General features: G+C 43.8%; 1 protein-coding gene across 1 annotated transcript in view; it reads left to right on the top strand.

Moving 5' to 3' along the window:
* The window catches only part of LOC118617427 (SH3 domain-binding glutamic acid-rich protein-like), a 38,698-nt gene extending 21,445 nt beyond the window's left edge, over positions 1-17,253 (top strand). The window contains 4 exon segments of the mRNA XM_036243347.1: positions 4,616-4,690; positions 6,013-6,102; positions 13,877-14,009; positions 16,832-17,253. Of these exon segments, the coding sequence (XP_036099240.1) occupies positions 4,616-4,690; positions 6,013-6,102; positions 13,877-13,975 (264 nt within the window). The 3' untranslated portion in view covers positions 13,976-14,009; positions 16,832-17,253.
* The last annotated feature ends 1,962 nt before the right edge of the window (positions 17,254-19,215 follow it).

The raw sequence follows: 19,215 nt of genomic DNA, 5'->3' as shown, positions 1-19,215 counted from the left end.
TGTTACCTCTCCTTCAGGCCCTCTAATTACACGTGTTAAACATTTTGTTATTATTCCATACTTCCCTGAAGCTTTCTTCACTTAAGAACATCTTGTTTTTTTTTTTTTTCTGGTGCTCAAATTAGATACTTCCCACTTTGTTGATATCCCACACTTAAAATATATATATATAATATATATAAATATATATTAATATATGTTTTATTGATTTTTGATTTTTTTTTAGAGAGAGAGGAAGGGAAAGAGAGAAACATAGATGTGAGAGAGAGAAACATCAATTGGCTGCCTCCTGCACGCCCCCTATTGGGAATCGAGCGTGCAACCTGGGCGTGTGCCCTGACCGGGAATCGAACCAGGACCTCTCAGTCCATGGGATGACACTCATTCCACCGCGCCCCACCGGCTGAGCCCCACACTTTGTTTCTCCATTCATCCACTGATGGCCTTTGGGTTGTTTCCGCCTCTTGGCTCTTGTGAATAATATGAACATGGTTGAGCTATGAACACAGTGTGCAAATCATCTCATCTTTTAAGTGTCAACTTTCTCTAGAATCTTCTTGCCTTGGTTCATTCTCCTCTTGTTTTTTCTTTTCTTATGTTTAAATATTTTTATTTAGAAACATTTTATTTAGAGTTTAGTCATCATCTGTTGGAGGATTGTGTTCTGGAGGAGATTACGTGGCTATTCTGGAACGGGAGCTGTCAGTGAATTTGCGTTTTCACAAGGGTTGAGCCATTTGCTATTTATGAGAGCACAGTAAAACGGTCACTCAAAGAGAAACGGAAATACAGGGGTGAGAATACAGCAGGCACATAGAAACAAAAAGAAAACTGGAGTAGCATTAATACTATCAAATACAGAGGAATTTAAAGCTGAAAGCATTAACTAAGTAAAAGGGGTATTATGTAATAGAAAATGATATAAGGCACGCTTTTATTTTATTTTTTTATCAATTTTTTTCTTTATTGATTTAGAGAGAGAAAGGAAGAGGGAGAGAGAGAGATAGAAACATTGATGAGAGAGAACATCAATTGGCCACCTACTGCATGCTCCCCACTGGGGACCGGGCCCACAGCGTGGGCATGTGCCGTGACCGGGAATTGAACCGGTGACCTCCCGGTGCATGGGTCAACGCTCAAACACTGGGCTGCACCGGCCGGGCTAAGGTACTCTTTTAAACATACACACAAAATGAGCAAACTTAATTTAATAGATATGTATAGAATATATGTATACACACACAGGCAAGAATAAGAATATATTAGATAGATATTGATAGAATGTATTTTTTTCTTGTGTTCATTAAACAATTTCTAAAGCGGTCACACACCTGGTCACAGAAAACCTGCATAAATTGCGAAAAGGGATGTTTTAATAGACTGGATGCTTATCCTATACACAGAATTACAATCTGAAAGAGAAATTAAAAAAAATTTTAGAAACAAATATACGCCATTTCAAATAGCGCCATATCCAAGGGAAAATAAAACTGATATCACAAATCACTAAATAATAAACAAAAGATTATTTCATACCCCAATCCCAATATATAGCTAAATCTCTATACAGAGGAAAATTGCTAACTTTAAATACTATTATAATTAAAAAGAAAGGTAAAAAATTAGTAAAATGAGTATTCAACTTTAAAAATTAGGAACAAGAAACAAAATTAGAAACTAGGACATGTGAAACAATAAAAAGAAAGCCAAAATTAATCAAATACAAGAGAGAAAATGTGTCTATGTGCATGTGTATGTATATATGTATTTAATTTATATATGATTTGAATATGTATAGTTCAAACATGCATGTACACACATATGTATATATGTAATTTGAACAGACAAATGAAGTAGATTAAATCCTTGACCAGTTTCTACATATGACACTTTTGGTTATACTTAGATCTCTGTTAAGGAAAAAGTCTGAAATATCAGCAAATTGTATCCAGCAATAAATTAAAGATAATATACCATAATCACAGCAGAATTTGTTTTGTCAACATAAGTCATTACATGAACTGATGAATGGAGAATAACCATATGTTTCCATCCATAAATATCAAGAAGATATTTGATACAATTCATTAGATATTCCTAGTTAAAACAATATAGGGTAAAATATAAATAGAAGGAAACAGATTAAATATGATAAAAACCAATTATCAAAAGACAACTGTATCATGAAACCATGAAATATTGAAACATTTCTATTAAAATTAGAAGCAAGGTAGGCATGCCTGTTATTATCATATTATTAAACATTGTTTTAGAAGCTGTAGTAATTGCAATAATGTAAGAAAATAAATAGGTTTCATATATATACTATATATAAAATTTAAAAAATTATCTTTATTTTATATGATATAATTTTATGCATAGAAATATCAAGAAACACCAATAAAATTCATTAGAATTAATAAGATAGCTTATTAAATTTCTGGATAAAAGAAAAATATACAAAAGTTATTAGCTTTTATTTATATCATCAATAACAAGTAGGAAGTTAAAATGTAAAAAAACCCCTCATTTACAATAGTGATAAAAATCTCTAAAATGTGTCAAGAAGCATATAAGACCTATATGACAAATGTAATTTTAACTTTATTCTAAAGGACACCAGCAAATACAAAAATAATAGAGGAACCTATGAAATTCCTGGGTAGGATGACTTACCACTAAGAAGTGAAAATTTCTAAACTAATATACTTAGTGCTATTTCAATAAAAAATCTATTTAAAACATTTTGACACTAGAAAAAATGATCTTAACACTTGTTGGAATAATAAATGTCTGTGAAGAGCCTAGAAAATGTAAAGAAACTTTGTGTCAACTTGCCTTTCTGAGTATTAAAATTCATGTTAAAAGCTACAGTGATAAAGTAGCATATTGGCATAGGAACCAATAAATTTGTCCATGAATATGTTTATATATAGAATAGCATATTAACAGATCAAAATGTTGACTTATAAATAGTTCAGGCATAATTTTCCATGTGTCTGGAAGAAAACCTTACAGTATATGCTATTAAATTCCAGATGGATTAAAGCTCTAGATGTTAACAACTAATATAAAGTAATAGAACCACATTTTAGAGAATAAAAGTTAGATAAATTTGTGTGCATAAAATGCTAAAAACTAAAAAGTATATATACAACATTTGTAAAAAATTGTATACTGGACAAAATTTGTAATTTCACAAAGGGCTATTATTTCTATTATACAAAGAACCTCTAAAATTGATAATAAAGACAACTCAGTAAAAATGGGCAAAACATACGAAGACAATTATCTGAGCAGGAAATGTAAATGGTTAAAATTCACAAAAAATATGCCCTTTCTTTCCAGTAATTAGGAAAACAGAGATGAAATTCCATTTTCTCCTGAATGGGTTGGCAAAGATTAAAAAGAGCAACCCTCTTTACTGGTGTGACGAAGGCAAAGAGCACATGCACGTATTACTATGAGAATAGGAATTACTAAGTCTCTTTTTGGAAAGAAATCTAATTAAAAACCCCCACCATTTTATCTGGTTTAGTATAGTTTTGTTTACAGAGATGCAAACATGTAAACTTTCAGAAAAACCATCAATTGGGAAATATTTGAATAAATTATATATTTAATATTAAACAGATTATAAAGAGAATGTATTAGAACCACATTAATTAATCTGGACAAATGTCCATGACATAATAAGTTAAAAAATCAAATTGTACATAGTATGTTCCCATTTCTGTTTTAAAAAGCACAAAAGTAAAACAGAAATAACAATAAACAACAGTAAAAAATTACCTCTATGTATGTGTATTAGGATAGAATTAGGTACATATCAAAACATTTTTTTTTCTTTATTGATTTTAGAGAGAGAGGAAGGGAGAGGGAGAGAGAGATGGAAACATTGGTGAGAGAGAACATCGATTGGCCACAACCTGGGCATGTGTCTTGACCGGGAATCGAACCAGTGACCGCTCTGTGCATGGGTCGAGTCACATCAGCTGAGCCATATCAAATTTTTAATATTGATTATCACAGGAGGGTGGAGCTGGAGGGTGTGTATATGGCTTCGTTTTTTCCCACAGGCTGGAAGTGTCTTTGTAGTAAAAATAACAATATATTTTCCAGTTTTGAGGTCTGATTCACATGTAACATTGCATTAAAGTGTGCAACAGAATGATTTAATATGTGTATATGTTGTGAAACGATAACCATGATAAGTTTAGTTAATAGCCATCACCTCATGCAGTTACAAATTTTCTTTCTTCTTATGAGAAAAACAACCCGATGTTTTAAAAGCCTGCCGGGTCAGTCAAAAGAGCGTAGAGTAGGAGGTATAGACCTAGCCCTGTCTCTGGCCTCTCTGATCCGGGGGTCGACGCTCTGACCGCTGAGCAACCCGGCCAGGGCTGTCTCTGACTTCTGATGTGACACTTTCTGCCTTTCTTTTTTTGTCTCTAAGGGGTAAGTGGTAGGGACTGTCCTTCCTACTGAGGTCACAGTGCTGTTGTGAAGATGAAAATGAGGGACAAAGACGAGAAACTTGAAAAGTTAAATGATGTTGTTGTGCAAGCTATTATCCTCAAAACAGTTCTCAAACATTTCAATTTGTATGATGCAGGTATCAAAGACGCCTGAGGAAGAATCTTCCCTTCCCAATGGCGACGTTGTGGGAGAGGCACAGAGCACCACAGAGGTAGGAGTTGCTGTCTCCAACCATCTTGCCGCAGCCAGTTTCCTCCGAGTGTCAACTTGGTCCTTATTTTTCTATATATGTCTGTCTGTCTACCTTGTCTATCATCTGTCCTCCCTCCCTCCCTCCCTTCCTCCCTCCCTTCCTCCCTTCTCTTCCTTTCTCCCTCCCTCCCTTCCTTCTTCCCTCCCTCCCTTCCTCCCTCCCTTCCTCCCTTCTTCCTCCCTTCCTTCCTTCCTTCCTTCCTCCCTCCCTTCCTCCCTTCCTTCCTTCCTTCCTTCCTTCCTTCCTTCCTTCCTTCCTCCCTCCCTTCCTCCCTTCCTTCCTCCCTTCTTCCTCCCTCCCTCCCTTCCTTCCTTCCTTCCTCTCTCCCTCCCTCCCTCCCTTCCTTCTTCCCTCCCTCCCTTCCTCCCTCCCTTCCTCCCTTCCTTCCTCCCTTCCTTCCTCCTTCCTTTCCTCCCTCCCTCCCTTCCTTCCTTCCTCTCTCCCTTCCTCCCTTCCTTCCTTCTTCCTTCCTTCCTGTCCTTCCTTCCTTCCTTCCTTCCTTCCTTCCTTCCTTCCTTCCTTCCTTCCTTCCTCTATTTCTTTCTTTCTTTCTTTCTTTCTTTCTTTCTTTCTTTCTTTCTTTCTTTCTTTCTTTCTTTCTATCTATCTGTCTGTCTATCTATCTATCTGTCATCTGTCATCTCTTTAAATCTCTAAGATTATCAAGCCTCCCTTTCACATGAACACCAGAAAACAAACACTGCCTGATGATCGAATCCCTTGGCATTCCCTTCTTAAACCTTGAATGGGTAAATTGAAACTCTTCATTTGGGAGTTGATTACTCCACGTGCTCGTGAGTCAGCTCTGTTGAATTTCACCAAGAGCGCCAGTCAGCAGTTTCGAGGGGCGATGACCCTGTACCCTAGCGCGGTGATTTTCAACTGGGGTGCCGCACGAATTTTTGAAACGTGCAGGACCTGACTACGTAGTCAGCGGCACTGACCTCTTTTCCCTTAGCTGTCAAATGAAAAAATGACAACAGGCCAACACAATAGCTGTCTGGTGTGAATGAATCAAAATTATACCTATTTCTTTGATCAGACTGGCCAGAAGTAGAACACATGTTGTGTGTTGCGCAGAATGTTAGTAATTGGTTTATGTGTGAGATGACGAGGGTGGGAAAGCGCAGCACCAGGAGCTCAGCGACTCCCAAACAGGACGTCTACACTTGCTCGTTGATAGGCTGCGTATCCAAGTAAAAACCCACAGCACCTGCAGCCTGGTGTGTCCTTGGAAGCTTATCTCAGGTGAGTGAGACGGTGGTTTCCGTTGTAACCAGGGAGCAGAGAAGGCTGAGGAAAGCGGAGAAAACGAGGCACAAGAGGGCGAGGAGGACGCGGGCGACCCTGCCGAAGCCGGAGAGGAGACGGTGAGTTCTGTTGGACGCAGTTCTGCCCTCTGAGCACGTGTGGTGCTCCCACCAGGTGCCAGGAACTTTCTGGGCACTCAAGAGTGAGGATGAAAAGAAGGAGCTGGGTGTGCAGCCAGGGAGGGAGTAGGTCGTTTTAACCTAACGCGTTAAGTGCTGTGGGGGAGATGGGTACAGGGCTAAACGGAGGGCAGAGGAAGGACCCTGAACCCGGGTCTGCAGGGGCAGTCTAGACAGGACTTGAATAATTTGGTGTTGTATTGTTAGGGTAGGTTGGGTTCTTGTTCTTTATAAAACAAGGGACCTTATTCCTTGGTCATGAGCATCCATCCACCGAGAGCACTGCCCACGGGGACGCGGAGCTAAAGCGTTTGTGGGAAGCCAGTAGGAGCTGAGGATGGAAAGGGGACCATGTGCCCCGGCTGGTGTGGCCCAGGAGGCTGGGTGTCATCCTGTGCAGCAAAAGGCTGTTGCTTCGATGTTTGCTCTCACATCGATGTTTCTCTTCTTCCCTCTCCCTTCCTCTTTCTCCAAAGATCAATAAAAGAAAATCTTAAAGAAAAGAAAGGGGGTCGTGGGGAGGGAAACTGACACCAATTAAAATCCAGTGGGGGACTCACAGCTCTCCGCTGCACCCAGGCCTGTGATGTCATTCTAAAGGGGTTCCATTTCAAGAGCCTCGGGACAAAGGGCGGGGAGAAGGGGGGGGCGGAGAAAACTGGTTCTGGACGTGCCAAGCTAAGATAATGGGCCAAATGGGCCATTTAGTCCAAGAATTCTAAGAAAGTGTGGCTGGGAGGCCAGGTAAGGGGGAGACCCAGGTGCAGAGGGGCTCTGAATGGGTGGAGCTGCCGGCACTGGGCTGAACCTCTCCTTGGGAGAATTTCAGTGGACTTCAGCGTTGATCCAGATGTCGCAAAGACTATTTACTGAACCCTGATGGTTTGCCTTTTTACCAATGTATTGATTCCAAAGAAATGTGGACAGCTTTTAAGATCATTGGACCCCTGTTCCCGGCACATGGAGGTGACTAGGAAGGGCACCAAGGCTGATACGCCCCCTGTGACACATGGGGGTGGGCATCAGTTTGTCTTCATCTTAAAAGATTTACATTTGGGAGGGGCTGAGGCAGTGAATTCCTCATATTTGAAGATTGCTATTTAAGAATATTCACAATGTAAGACTCTTTGAAGTCGTTTTTGTTTTGAAGAAAGGTGAAATCTTTCATTTTGACCTAGAAGTTAAATGGGGCTTCATAGTAGCCAGTATAATTCAGAAATAATAAATTTAAATTAAATATAGTGACAATTTCATTATCTTGTAATTAAAAAATCTGTTTTTATACTTTGAACTTGGCATGAATTGCCTAAGGCATTTACAGTATTATTGATTTATATGTCAAGATTCAGTTTGCTTCTTCTAAGACAGAGACGAAGATAAGAACGTGACACCCAGTCCCTTTCTCCCAGGAGACCAGGAGGAAGGCAGGGTTCTCCCCTTGACCCCACCTCCTACAGCGGGGGCAGGCTCCTCCCCCTCTCAGCCACTGGGCGGGGCTCGTTCTGTGAAGTGGGAAGCCGTCCATCACACGGGTAAAATTGTGAGCCCTGTCCAAAGTAGATTACAACCTTGTGAATTCTGATAGGAATGGAAATAATCATTTTTGTTAGTTTGCATGCGCTATGATGAAAAACACGGCTAAGCCCCGGCCGGATTGGCTCAGCTGTTGGAGTATCAGCCTGCGGACCAAAGAGTCGTGGGTTCGATTCCCGGTCAAGGGCAGGTACCTCAGTGGCGGTTCATTTCCAGCCCCGTTCGGGTTGTGCCAGAGGCAACCAACCGGTCAATGTGTTTCTCTCACATCGATGTGTGTGTATCTCTCTCTTCCTTTCATTCTGTCTGAAGATAATATGAAAACATCCTCAGTGAGGATTAAAAAAAGTAAATTAAAAGAACAAAAGAAAGAAAAATATTGCTAAGTAAAAGACATTTTTTGGCCCTGGCTGGTTTGGCTCAGTGGTTAGGGTGTCAACCTGCGGGTTGTGGGTTCAATCCCTGGTCAAGGGCATATATTTCAGTTAGAGGTTTGATCTCTGGCCCAGCTGGGGGTCATGCGGGAGGCAACCAATTGATGTCTCTCTCTCACATTGATGTTTCTCTCTCTCTCTCTCTCCCTCCTTCCCTTCCACTCTATCTAAAAATTAATGGAAAAATATCCTTGGGTGAGAATTAACAACCACAATAAAAAAGACATTTTTTTTGTTTTAGATGAAGATACTATTATTAACGTTACATTATCAGACTCACTTTTCAGTTCTTTAATAAAATTTATTCTAATAAAGGCAGATTCTGACTTTCTCATTTGATAAGTGATACATGCTCTTTGACTGACTTTAATTCAGTTGAATAAGAAGACAACCCCATGATTTGTCAATAAACAGATTAAAAATGACATGATAACATGATTAGCTTTGGGATTGAATATCCAGGAAGTTCATTGAAATGTAAAAGGAGACAGGCTGTCTGATGTTCAGAAGTTGCATTGGTGCTAACAGTCTCGTGTTTGTTTTGTGGTCCTGGGGTTTGCTCGCAGACGCTGAGCTGGGACGGCAGTCGTGACTGTTGGTCATCATCCCTCCCCGCTGTGCACCCAGGCTTACACAGGCTTCCTTGTAGTAAAAGAAAGGCCAATTCGAGCTCAGTGTTTGACCTTCCCAGCATTGCTTTTCAAAGCACTAGACACATTCTGGTAGCTTCTAGATACTACAACCCAGAAAAATCCAAGTCGTTTAGACAACTCGGGCTCTGTTGACAACCATCTTTATTGTTGTGGTGGTGGTTGACAGCCTTCTTGAGATTTCATGGATTCTTACATTTTTCTCCTGGCCCATGGCATTGAAACAGCCGTGCTCCTGCGCTTCCTCCTTCACCCGACGCTCCACGAGGGAGCCCGAGAACGTGGTTCAGTGGGCCTGCATTTGGTACCTAAGACTTGTGTGCACTGGGATGGCAGCTCCCTGTGTTTCTCTAGACGTCATTATAACTGCTTTGTGCCTCCCCCTTGTGGCCGCCAGCAAATTCAGCCTGGGTGAAGTGTTTCGGACCACCGCCCCCCCCAGGGTCTTGGAGTCATCCTGGAGTCCCTGGTGGTGACTGGAAGGGGAGAGGGCTCTGGTCCCATGCACAGCGCCCAGGGCTACCTGGCTGCCCCTGTGGTTCCTGGCTCAGCAGGACTTGGGTGGGTAGCACCAGTCCTGGAAAAACCCCCTCCTTCTGCCCACTTTGTCTTCAATCTGGCTGCTTCCCTCTCCCCAACTCTAAGCCCTAAGCTCCAAGCCCTTTCTTTCAGGGACTGTCTCAGCTTCATCACCTTGATTAGCCCAGGGTTTGGAAAAGCCAGGCCTATAATTTCTTCCTTTGGGGCAGAGAACCAGGGCGAATTGGCTGTCTGCTTGGATGTGGGGAGGGACTGTAGTAACTCTACTCTCCCCCTCCCCCCAGTTTTGTGTAGCAGGGAGAACAAGACAAGAAGTCGTAGCCTGGTATTCAGCCGCACTATTTATGAAAAGGAATTCAAATACATTTTAACCTTTCATTCTAAAGTAATTATAGACTCACAGGGACATAGTACAGTCTGTGTGCCCTCCACCTGGCCCCGCCGATGGTGACATAGTACGTGGCCGCAATGTAACATCAAAGCCAGGAATAGGACATTGGTGCATCTCTGTTAGGTGGACTACAGACCTTATTCAGTGTTCACCGTTAAAAAAAAATCCTCACTCAAGGGTATTTTTCCATTCATCTTCACATAGAGTGGGAGGATGGACATAGAGAGTGAGAGAAACATCGACGTGAGAGAGACACATTGACTGGTTGCCTTCCGCATGACCCCAGCCAGGCAGGACCAGGGACTGAACTGCAAACAAGGTCCATGCCCTTGACCAGAATGGAACCCGTGACTCTTTGGTCTGGGGGCCAGTGCTCTGATCGCTGAGCCAAACTGGCCAGTACAATGTGTTCACCATTTTTAAACCTGTCACTTGTGTGTTAAGAAGCACTGTCAAGTGTGCAATGGTAACAGCTCCCTCAGGAGCCGAGTGTCCAGCTGAGTGATACAGCAGCTGAGCACGAGTCTGGGGTATGAGACTGTTCACCTGATCTCAGCAGTTGCACATGCTCCCTCAGTACACATGCTCACTCAGTACAACGCACACTAATTACACACACTCAGTACACATGCTCACTCAGTACACATGTGCACTCAGTACACACACACACTAATTACACACACTCAGTACACATGCACACACAGTACACATGCACACTCAGTACACATGCACACTCAGTGCACACGCTCTCAGTACACATGCACACTCATACACGCGCACTCGCAGTACACACACTCAGTACACATGCACACGCGGTACACATGCTCACTGAGTACACATGCTCACTGAGTACACATGCACACGCAGTACACATGTTCACTTCGTACACATGCACATGCACACTCAAATGATGCCCTTTCAATGGGGAGAAATATTTATCTAAGAATATTGATGGACCTTCCCCGACCACCTCTCCAAGTCCCCAGGGTTCTTAACCCCAGGTGCCAAGATGTGTGCCAGCTGCTTGCTGCCAGCGCGGGGCAGCGTTGGGAGGCGGGATGGGGGCGCTGAAATGACCTTTAACTCGTGCCAGAGGAGATCTGGGAGCGAGGAGGGACTGAAGGGGAGGGGGACCTGTGAATGGTACCCGAGGAGTGAAGGAGGAAAGCAGAAGGCCCCCCAGCTTCTGGGCACTCTCTCAGAAGGAGGTGCAGACTGGGCATCACGAGAACTTCGTGAACCCCGAAAACGGGGAGGCTGGCTCAGGTTTGTGTTCGGTTCTCATCGAAGTAAAATGGCTTTAAGTTGGGTTCTTGGCCCACTCGAGTCCTCTCCAAAATCGTTTAAGACCTTGGCCTGATTGTGGTCTGTAAGCCCCCGCTCAGCTCCCTCCACAACCCGTCTGGAGGAAAGGTGTCTCCGGGAGAACGGCGCCGGCCCAGCCCTCCAGGGGCTCCGGGTCGGGCTCCCTGTGATGTCTGAGGACCAGAGAACGCAGGTCTGCCCTGACCGCCGGCCACCCCCAGGCCAGCAGCCCTCCTCAGGTCACCCCGCCAGCCCTCGGCTTCCCTCCACACCAGCCACCTGTCCTGAGCGGCCCGGCCTGACACCACCACAGCTGACAGCTGTCCTTGCCCCTGGCCACGCGCCACCTCCGCCGCCTGCCTCCCTGGCCACCTTCCCACCACCACAGACTCCCCACTCCCGAGGCTTCCTGAACTAGCTTTCTTGGTAAAACAGTGATGCAAGGTAACGTTGCAGCTTTGTCAAGGGAATGGTTTACGCTCTGCCCGAGATTGTACGAGAGCTTGACCATGTGATTATAATTATCTTAAAAGAAAACCTTTTTGTCAGTTAATTATCTGCCAACCATGAAGTCATTTCAAGCGTTGTATGTAGGTAAGGCTCTGCCTAATTCCGATATTTTGCAATACTGTGAGCTAAGGAGGGACGTCGGAGTTCTTATTGGTCAGACTATCCCACCTTCTTCTCCCTAAGGGATTTGAGGCAGAAGTGGCTACATAGATGCATTCATTCAACATCAGGTCGCCAGGCAGACTGTTGCCAGCTGCCGGGCAGAATCCCACAGAGCGTGAAAATGACAGTCCCTGCTCCCAGAGCCCATGTTCTGATGGAGCCAGTCACGGTCATGTCGAAGGTTCCTCAAGGCCTACTTGACCTCTGAGGCTAGGTATTTCTGTACATTCTCTGAGCAATTACTTTCTCTATTTAGTATCTCTTTCAAGCAATTAAGGTCAATTCAGGTATTGATAAAGACTCCTGGGTCCTCCCTGCCAACCTCTGCCTTTGACACCTCATGTGATGACATGTTTTTAAGGTGGCTTTACATATATTGGGTATTTCCAAAGCATTCTGTTAAGTTTGCATAAGAGAACCCATTCTTTTCATGCTCACATTTCATCGATTTCCATGATATGTACTCAAATTATATAATTACAGTAAGACTCTAATTTGCACACACAATGTGGGAACAAATATAACCCATCCTGGTAAATGCAGACTTCAGTGGGTGGGGATGCCAAACCTACTAGTTGTGAGTACTCATCAAGCTCTAGTTATCAATCAGATAATCGGTGATTAAAGACAGAATATAGACTGCAGCAGGGGTTCTCAAAGCGAGGTTCCCAGAGCAGAAGCAGGAGCCTCCTCTGGGAACCTCTGGAAACACATTTTCAAGCCGTACCTAGATCTACTTACTGGGTCCGAACCTCTGCGAGAGGAAGGGGTGGGGGGTGGGGGAGACAGAAAGAAACATCAATTAGTTGCCTCCCGTATGCACCCTGACCGGGGATCAAACCCACATCCTAGGTATATGCCCTGACTAGGGATTAAACCTCCACCTTTTATGTATGGGACGGCGCTCCAACCAACTGCGCCACCTGGCCAGGACCAACCTAGGTTCTAGGTACCCTGATGTGTTGCCAAGTGGAGGTCAATTCCAAGAACTACTATTTTGATGCTCATAATAAAAAGTCCATCTAATTTCAAAGACAATAATATTTATTTTATATTAGGAACTTGTGTTTGGTAAAAACCCCAAACCCTTACTTTTTTTGGTGATTGAAATGAGAAATGGCAAATGAGTAGGGAGAAAATGAAGAAAAGGTGTCGAGACCAAGGAAGTTCTTTGTGTGCTTTTTTGCATGTGTGTGCCATGTCCGTTGTATGTTATATGCATGTTTTGTGTTATAGGCATGTACATGCATGTTTGAGTTATTGTGTGTTGCATGTGTTGTCTGTTGTGTATGTGTGCATTCTGTGTTGTGGGTTTTTATGTTCTGTGTTTATTGTGTGTGTTGTGTTGTGTATGTGTGTGATTTGTGCTGTGTTGTGTATGTGTGTGTGGTTTGTGTTGTGTGTTGTGTATGTGGTTTATGTTATATTAGGTATGTGTGTGTGGTTTGTGTTGTGTGTTGTGTATGTGGTTTACTTTATATTAGGTATGTGTGTGTGGTTTGTGTTGTGTGTTGTGTATGTGTGCATGATGTGTGTTATGTATTATGTGTATGTGGTATGTGTTGTTTATGTTGTGTATGTGTGTGTGGTTTCTGTTGTGTGTGGTTTGTATTGTGTATGTGTGCATTGTGTATGTGTTGTGTTTTGTATGTGTACATTGTATGTGTTTTGTGTGTGTGTGTGTATGTGTGTGTGTGGTATGTGTTTGGTGTGTGTGTGTTGGGTGAGGAGTGTGGGAGGCCCTCAACTCTAGTCTGAGATTTACATTCCTTTGCTCCTTGTATCAGTGACCCTAATTCTTCTCAATAATAATGCGATTTTTGCCCTGGCTAGTGTTGCTCAGTGGGTAGAGCTTTGGCCCATGCTCTGAAGGGTCATGGGTTTGGTTCCCAGCCCAGGGCATGTACCTGGATTGAAAGTTTGATCCCTGGGCCTGGTTGGGGCACATGTGATGTGATGTGTCTCTCTCACATGGGTGTTTCTCACGCTCTCTCTCCCTCTCCCCTTCCACTCTCTCTAAAAATCAGTGGAAAAGATATCCTTGGCAAGGAGCAGGGGGTCAATGGAGGAAACAAGGGGGGGGGGCATCTGAAATACTTTCAGGAGTAAAGATTTTTTAAAAAATCCTCAGGTGAGGATGAGCAATGAATGAATAAAAATACAAATAACGCAATTTTTGTTCAAAACAGATGGGAGAAGTAACCGAGGAGGGAGCAGAAGGGGAGGCAGAGGAAGAGGAAGCTGAAAAAGGAGAAGAAGAACCAGGAGAAGAAGGCGAAGACTCTTAGGCCTTTTCATGCTTTGTTTCTTCAACTTTTCCAGGTAGCCACCTAGTCCCGGCGCTGAAAGCTTGTCTGTTGCGGTGTGCTCTGCATGCACATCTCAGTGGGAATGGAAATGGACTGTAGCTCAAACCTCTCCGTCCCTCTCCCCAAGGCTTGGCTGCGCCTTGCAGGAGCCACAGGCTGGTGAGCTCTATCCGGCCGTTCATTGCTCGGCCACTGGGGCATGGAAGCCCGTGGCCCATGTGTTCTAGGCAGAAGCGTACTGGGAGGAAGAGCTTGTTCTGTATTTATTTTCTCCATGTGACCTTTATTTGTGAAGGTGCAGTGTTCTGTTGCCAGCCTTCCCCTGCATGGCCTGCTCTCCTGACCAGAACGCCTACATGTTTGTAGGGAATGACAGTCGATGTCCATAATGATGGCGATAAGTTATAACAAAAAACCACCAAGCTGGCTGTCGTTCGTGAAAGGCAAATATTGCTGCCAAGTGTTTCGTGATAAGAGCTTGCTGTTATGTATTCCCTCATTAAATATTAACCAGAACACTCGTGTGGAGACACCGTGGACTCTAGTGACGTCACTTCAGGGATGTTTGACAGGCTCTGGCTGCCTTGTGGTTTAAACGTCTGACAGTGAGAAACAATGCTGTGATCCTCAGCGGTCTGGTTACGTGCCGCATGAATGCATTCCTAAGATAATGACAGTGTCTAGTGATGGTGGCTATAGGAACACGGAGGAGATGCTCAGATGTCAGGGGCCATACGGACAAGGGAATGTGTGGAAATACCTAAAGATCATTAAGTGCAATTTTTACAAGTCGCAGAGCAAATACCTGTGTGAACGTATCATTATCATTTGGCCCTGCCACCACATCGAGGCAGCCGTTTGCTCTGGTGCTACAAGGGTTCTTTTTAAAATTTAATTATAACGAAGAATTTTTTAAGGTCACCTTACTGTGCATATTATGCTCCCGCTGACATATGTAAGAGATTTGGGGCCGTTGCTGTCGGGGCGCAGGGAAGGAGGGGGGAGCAAGCCCTCCACCACGCCCCAGGTCTTCGTGAGGCCCTGCGGTGGAGGCCCGTCTGGTGACGGTGGACGGAGGGCTCCGCCGGAGAAGAAACAAGAAGTCCCCGGTGCTTGGTAAACACCCGCGAAGGACTTGCACCGCTCTCTGTACCACAGACCAATGCCAGTAGCGCAAACCTCCCCTCAGGACTTACTTAGCATAGGCATGAGGAACTAATATAAAATCTTGGAGCTTAATACATTTTGAGGATATCTTAGAGCTGGTGAGAGTAACCATCACACTTTATTATTGGACCATGAATGTCTCATCACTCGTTTATTCATTTATTTAAATTGTACAGCAAATCTAGCCCCTCATAGGAGGTTCTCCCAGGTGGTTTCCCTCATGTCCTGGGTGCACAGATTTCTACTTTAGGGCCTAAGGCTATCATTTTGGACACGAGCTTTTTTATCTTATTTTTCTTCTGTTGTTACTATTGAAAAGTCTGCTGTCAGTCTTATTAGTTAGTGTCCCTAATCCCACTTTTTTTTAAACTTTTTTTTCTTTATTGATTTTTTAGAGAGAGAGGAAGGGAGAGGGAGAGAGAGAAATAGAAACAATGATGAGAGAGAACATCGATTGGCCACCTCCTGCATGCCCCCCACTGGGGATTTGGCCCACAACCTGGGCATGTGCCCTGACCAGGAATCGAACTGGTGACCTCTTGGTGCATGGGTCGATGCTCAACCACTGAGCCACACTGGCCGGGCCCTAATCCCATATTTAAGGAAAAGGTTGGGACCCATTTTTGAAAAAAGAACATCAGCAAGGTTACTATTCAGAAGTTCATGGGAAGGAAGGTTGGAAGAAAATATGCTGATATTTGTTCTTAACCAAACCAAACCAAACCCACAATAAAAGACTCATGTTTAAATCCATTTCTATCCACTCTGACTGTAAAGTTCTTTAAGAAGTATGTAACTTTAATGTGGTAATTATAAAAGAAAAATTGAATGTGAAATGGCACAGCGGGGAGAGAACCCTTCATGGAGCCAGATGGCTTTATAGGCTGATTTAAAAAAAAAAAAAAAAAAAAAAAGGCAACTGCAGCTGTGACCAGCACATTTGAGCAGTTTTTCTGATGGCTTCTAGTTGGGAACCCAGTCCCCAGCTGTCTGTTGTGCGGTCAAAACGCCTGACAGTGAAGGAGTGAATCAGACAGCTCCCTACCTCCCGCCCCTGGAGAGCTTCAGGGTCCTTTAAAATGTAACCTGGCAACACAGTCTGACATTCAGCAAACCACTGAGCTTCCAAAGACAAGCCCATCTCATCGGTCATGGCCATTCCAAGCATGTTATTTGAAAAGATGGTTTTTAGGGAGAACATAGCATGGAACTATGAATGAAACCTTATTTCCTGTGTTTGACACTGATGCTCAGTTGGTGCCCCAGGAGAAACGACATGTAGCACGAGACTGAATTCTCCCCCCTGAGAGGCTGCTACTGACTACTGTGCTCTGGTCTGCCATGGCCACTTAAACCTCCTCCGCCAGGACGAGGCTGTAAACAGACCCTCTCCATTCATTTTCCATGAAAATGCAGCGGGGTCACCACGGTCGAAGGTGTCACCGTCCTTAACGGCGTGTGATATGTGCTAATGCAGAGAGAGAGATAAACCTGGTATGATTTCCCGTGAGAAACATTTCCTTTCTTGCACCAGGGAACAAAGGATGAGCAGTGGTTTATGGAACGAAAGGCAGTCAGTCCTTCCTTGCGTGATAAATCACGAAGATGGCGCTGAACATTCTGTCTCCCGTTAACAGTCACCTCCCTCATATTTTCCCTTTCTTTTAGAAAACCCGTCGTGAAGCAACATGTCAACCGTCTCCCCACAAACCAAACTCAACAAGCGCTTTGGCCTGAAGCTCGCCCACCTGTCAGTACCTCTGGGGCTCGCCGAGGACTTGAGCTACCTGACGTGGCTGGGTGTACGCGGGGCTCTCCTCACCACATCAACGTGATTCAGTGTCAAGACTGCAGCATACCTGCAGGGGCCTAACATTTTTGGCCTTCGCTTAATTTTTTTCTTTTCCTTTGTGCTCTGTGTGAATAGACCTTCTTACTAATACCCTGAAAAAAAAAGGATTTCAAAATATAGAACGTCCCTCTGTGCTTTGACAAAGCAACTCTGTGCCTTGTGCTACTTGTCTCAGAATTGGCGTTTGCAATAAAGAGCTTTCCAGAGAACAAGTACCAATAAAGATTAATAGCAAAGATCTGTTCCCAAGGAGCATTCGATTTTTTGGTTTTGGTCTCCATTCGTATGTGGCCGAACTCAGTCTGCCTGTTGCCACATCCGTAGCCTCAGCGGCGCTTTTCTGTCTGCGTGGGGACGGGTGTTGCTCGTTTCACTGGGTATTTGGTCCGCATTTTCAAATGACGCCAATCTTGTTACGTCGTGTTTTGGATCACAGGCACCGCTGAGGGCATCAGCTCTGAAGCCTTATCGAAATGGTACACTATCATCCACATATGTGGGGATAATAATTAGGACAAATAAATTCGCAACCCAGGGCCCCTTCTTGCTTCTGTGCTGAAGGGCGTGGCTGCTGCTTTCTCTCCTGCTGCTGATTGACCTGCAGCCACGGCTGCACATGCTGAGCGGGGTCCTGTCACTTTGCCTCCTGATGCCAGAGCGTCTGCTCTCCAAGAGCTGGTCCAGCCCCGATGACTTGGTCACCAGGTAGGTTTGATATGTTTCTCAGCTCACCTGCACCACCTCCGTTTATCACAGGTATGTTTCTTTTGGGGAAGATTTTGCTGACACCCCCTGCCCGGTGAATGTGCTAGTCCTTGTATCTTCCTTGCGGCAAACGTTGCTTCTGTACTGTTGGAACAGCCTGTCTCCTGGCTGGAAGGATGATTTCCCGACTTAAGGACAATTACCGCAGTTTAACTTGGAGTGGCCATAAACTCCTCCTCCCGAATCTGCCACCTGTCAGCTAAGCTGTTTGTGTCATTTGAGAGAGTTTCCTGTGGTGGCAGGAGCTGGTGGATCCCAGGAACTCTGGAAGACAGCTCTTTCCTGGTGACCCCAGTAAAAAAAAAAGGCATTTTGAAGTGCATTAAGATGATTTTGTTCTGAATAGTTGACACAGATGACTTTAAACACATTCCTCCCTTTGGTAAAAGTAGGTGAGCGATTTCAGTGAGATGGAAATTCACTTAATTAAAAATTAATTTCTATTTGTGCTTCACTGCGGTAAACCATGTCCCGCTGAAAGTGTGTGTGAGCTGCAGCAGCCCGGACAGACAGCCTCGCGCCCCGGCGGCCCTTCAGGCTGCCCTGGTCTCCGTGACGTGGGTGGACAAAGATTTATTTAGCTCGTTGCCAACTTTCCTTCTATCACTCACATTTGAAAATGAAAAGAAGCGTTTGTGCTACTAATAAGCAAAGAGAACAAACCAGACCCCTTATTTAAATTGGATTACTTGTTCCTTGCGTTGTCTTTGTCCTCATAAAGGAGCATCGTAGGAGAGTATTTTTATTCATTCACACTTCATTCTCTTTACGGGATTATTGGAATGCAGACGTTACTTAGACAGCAATACCGTATAAATAGGACAAGTTCTCTTGCAGATTTGGTTTAATCTCTATGGCTGGTGGCCCAGTGGCATAGTGAAGAAAGTCCCCAAACATGGACTGTGCAGTAGCAAAATATAATAAAAAACACCTATGTGCTTTATCAGTACAGGAAGTCTCTGGAAACCAAATAGCATTATGAATATGTAAAAATAGAATAAAGAAAAACCCAAATGAAGCAAAATAATCCTGAGTAAAACAGACAAGACCTAAAAATGGAACAATTATGTGATTGATATGTAATTATGTATGATTTGAAGCTTATAGAAGTTCAAAGAGTTTGGTGTATTAGTCTCCAGGAGGCCTAAACATTCATAGTAACTATTTGCTTTGTATTTTTTAATTAGAAAAGCAAGCACATCAAATTTTGAAGGCATTTTTTTTCTAACCACTGAACTAAGTGTTTCCTTCTCCACTCTGCCCTTCCCCCTCTTGTATTCTGTGGGTCGCAATCATTTGGAACCAGGACCCAAGATATGCAATATGGATGCTTTGTGGTTGTCATGGAGGTGTTAGTTTTCTAGATTAATTGTGACAGGTACAGAAAGAGAATGAACTGTATCGCCTGCAAAGGTCTTGAGGAATATTTAAAACT

The sequence above is a fragment of the Molossus molossus genome, unplaced genomic scaffold (genome assembly GCF_014108415.1).
Source record: "Molossus molossus isolate mMolMol1 unplaced genomic scaffold, mMolMol1.p scaffold_m16_p_5, whole genome shotgun sequence".
Lineage (NCBI taxonomy): Eukaryota > Metazoa > Chordata > Mammalia > Chiroptera > Molossidae > Molossus > Molossus molossus.
The sequence above is the reverse complement of the archived record's forward strand: the minus strand, read 5'-3'. Positions and strand labels throughout refer to the sequence as shown.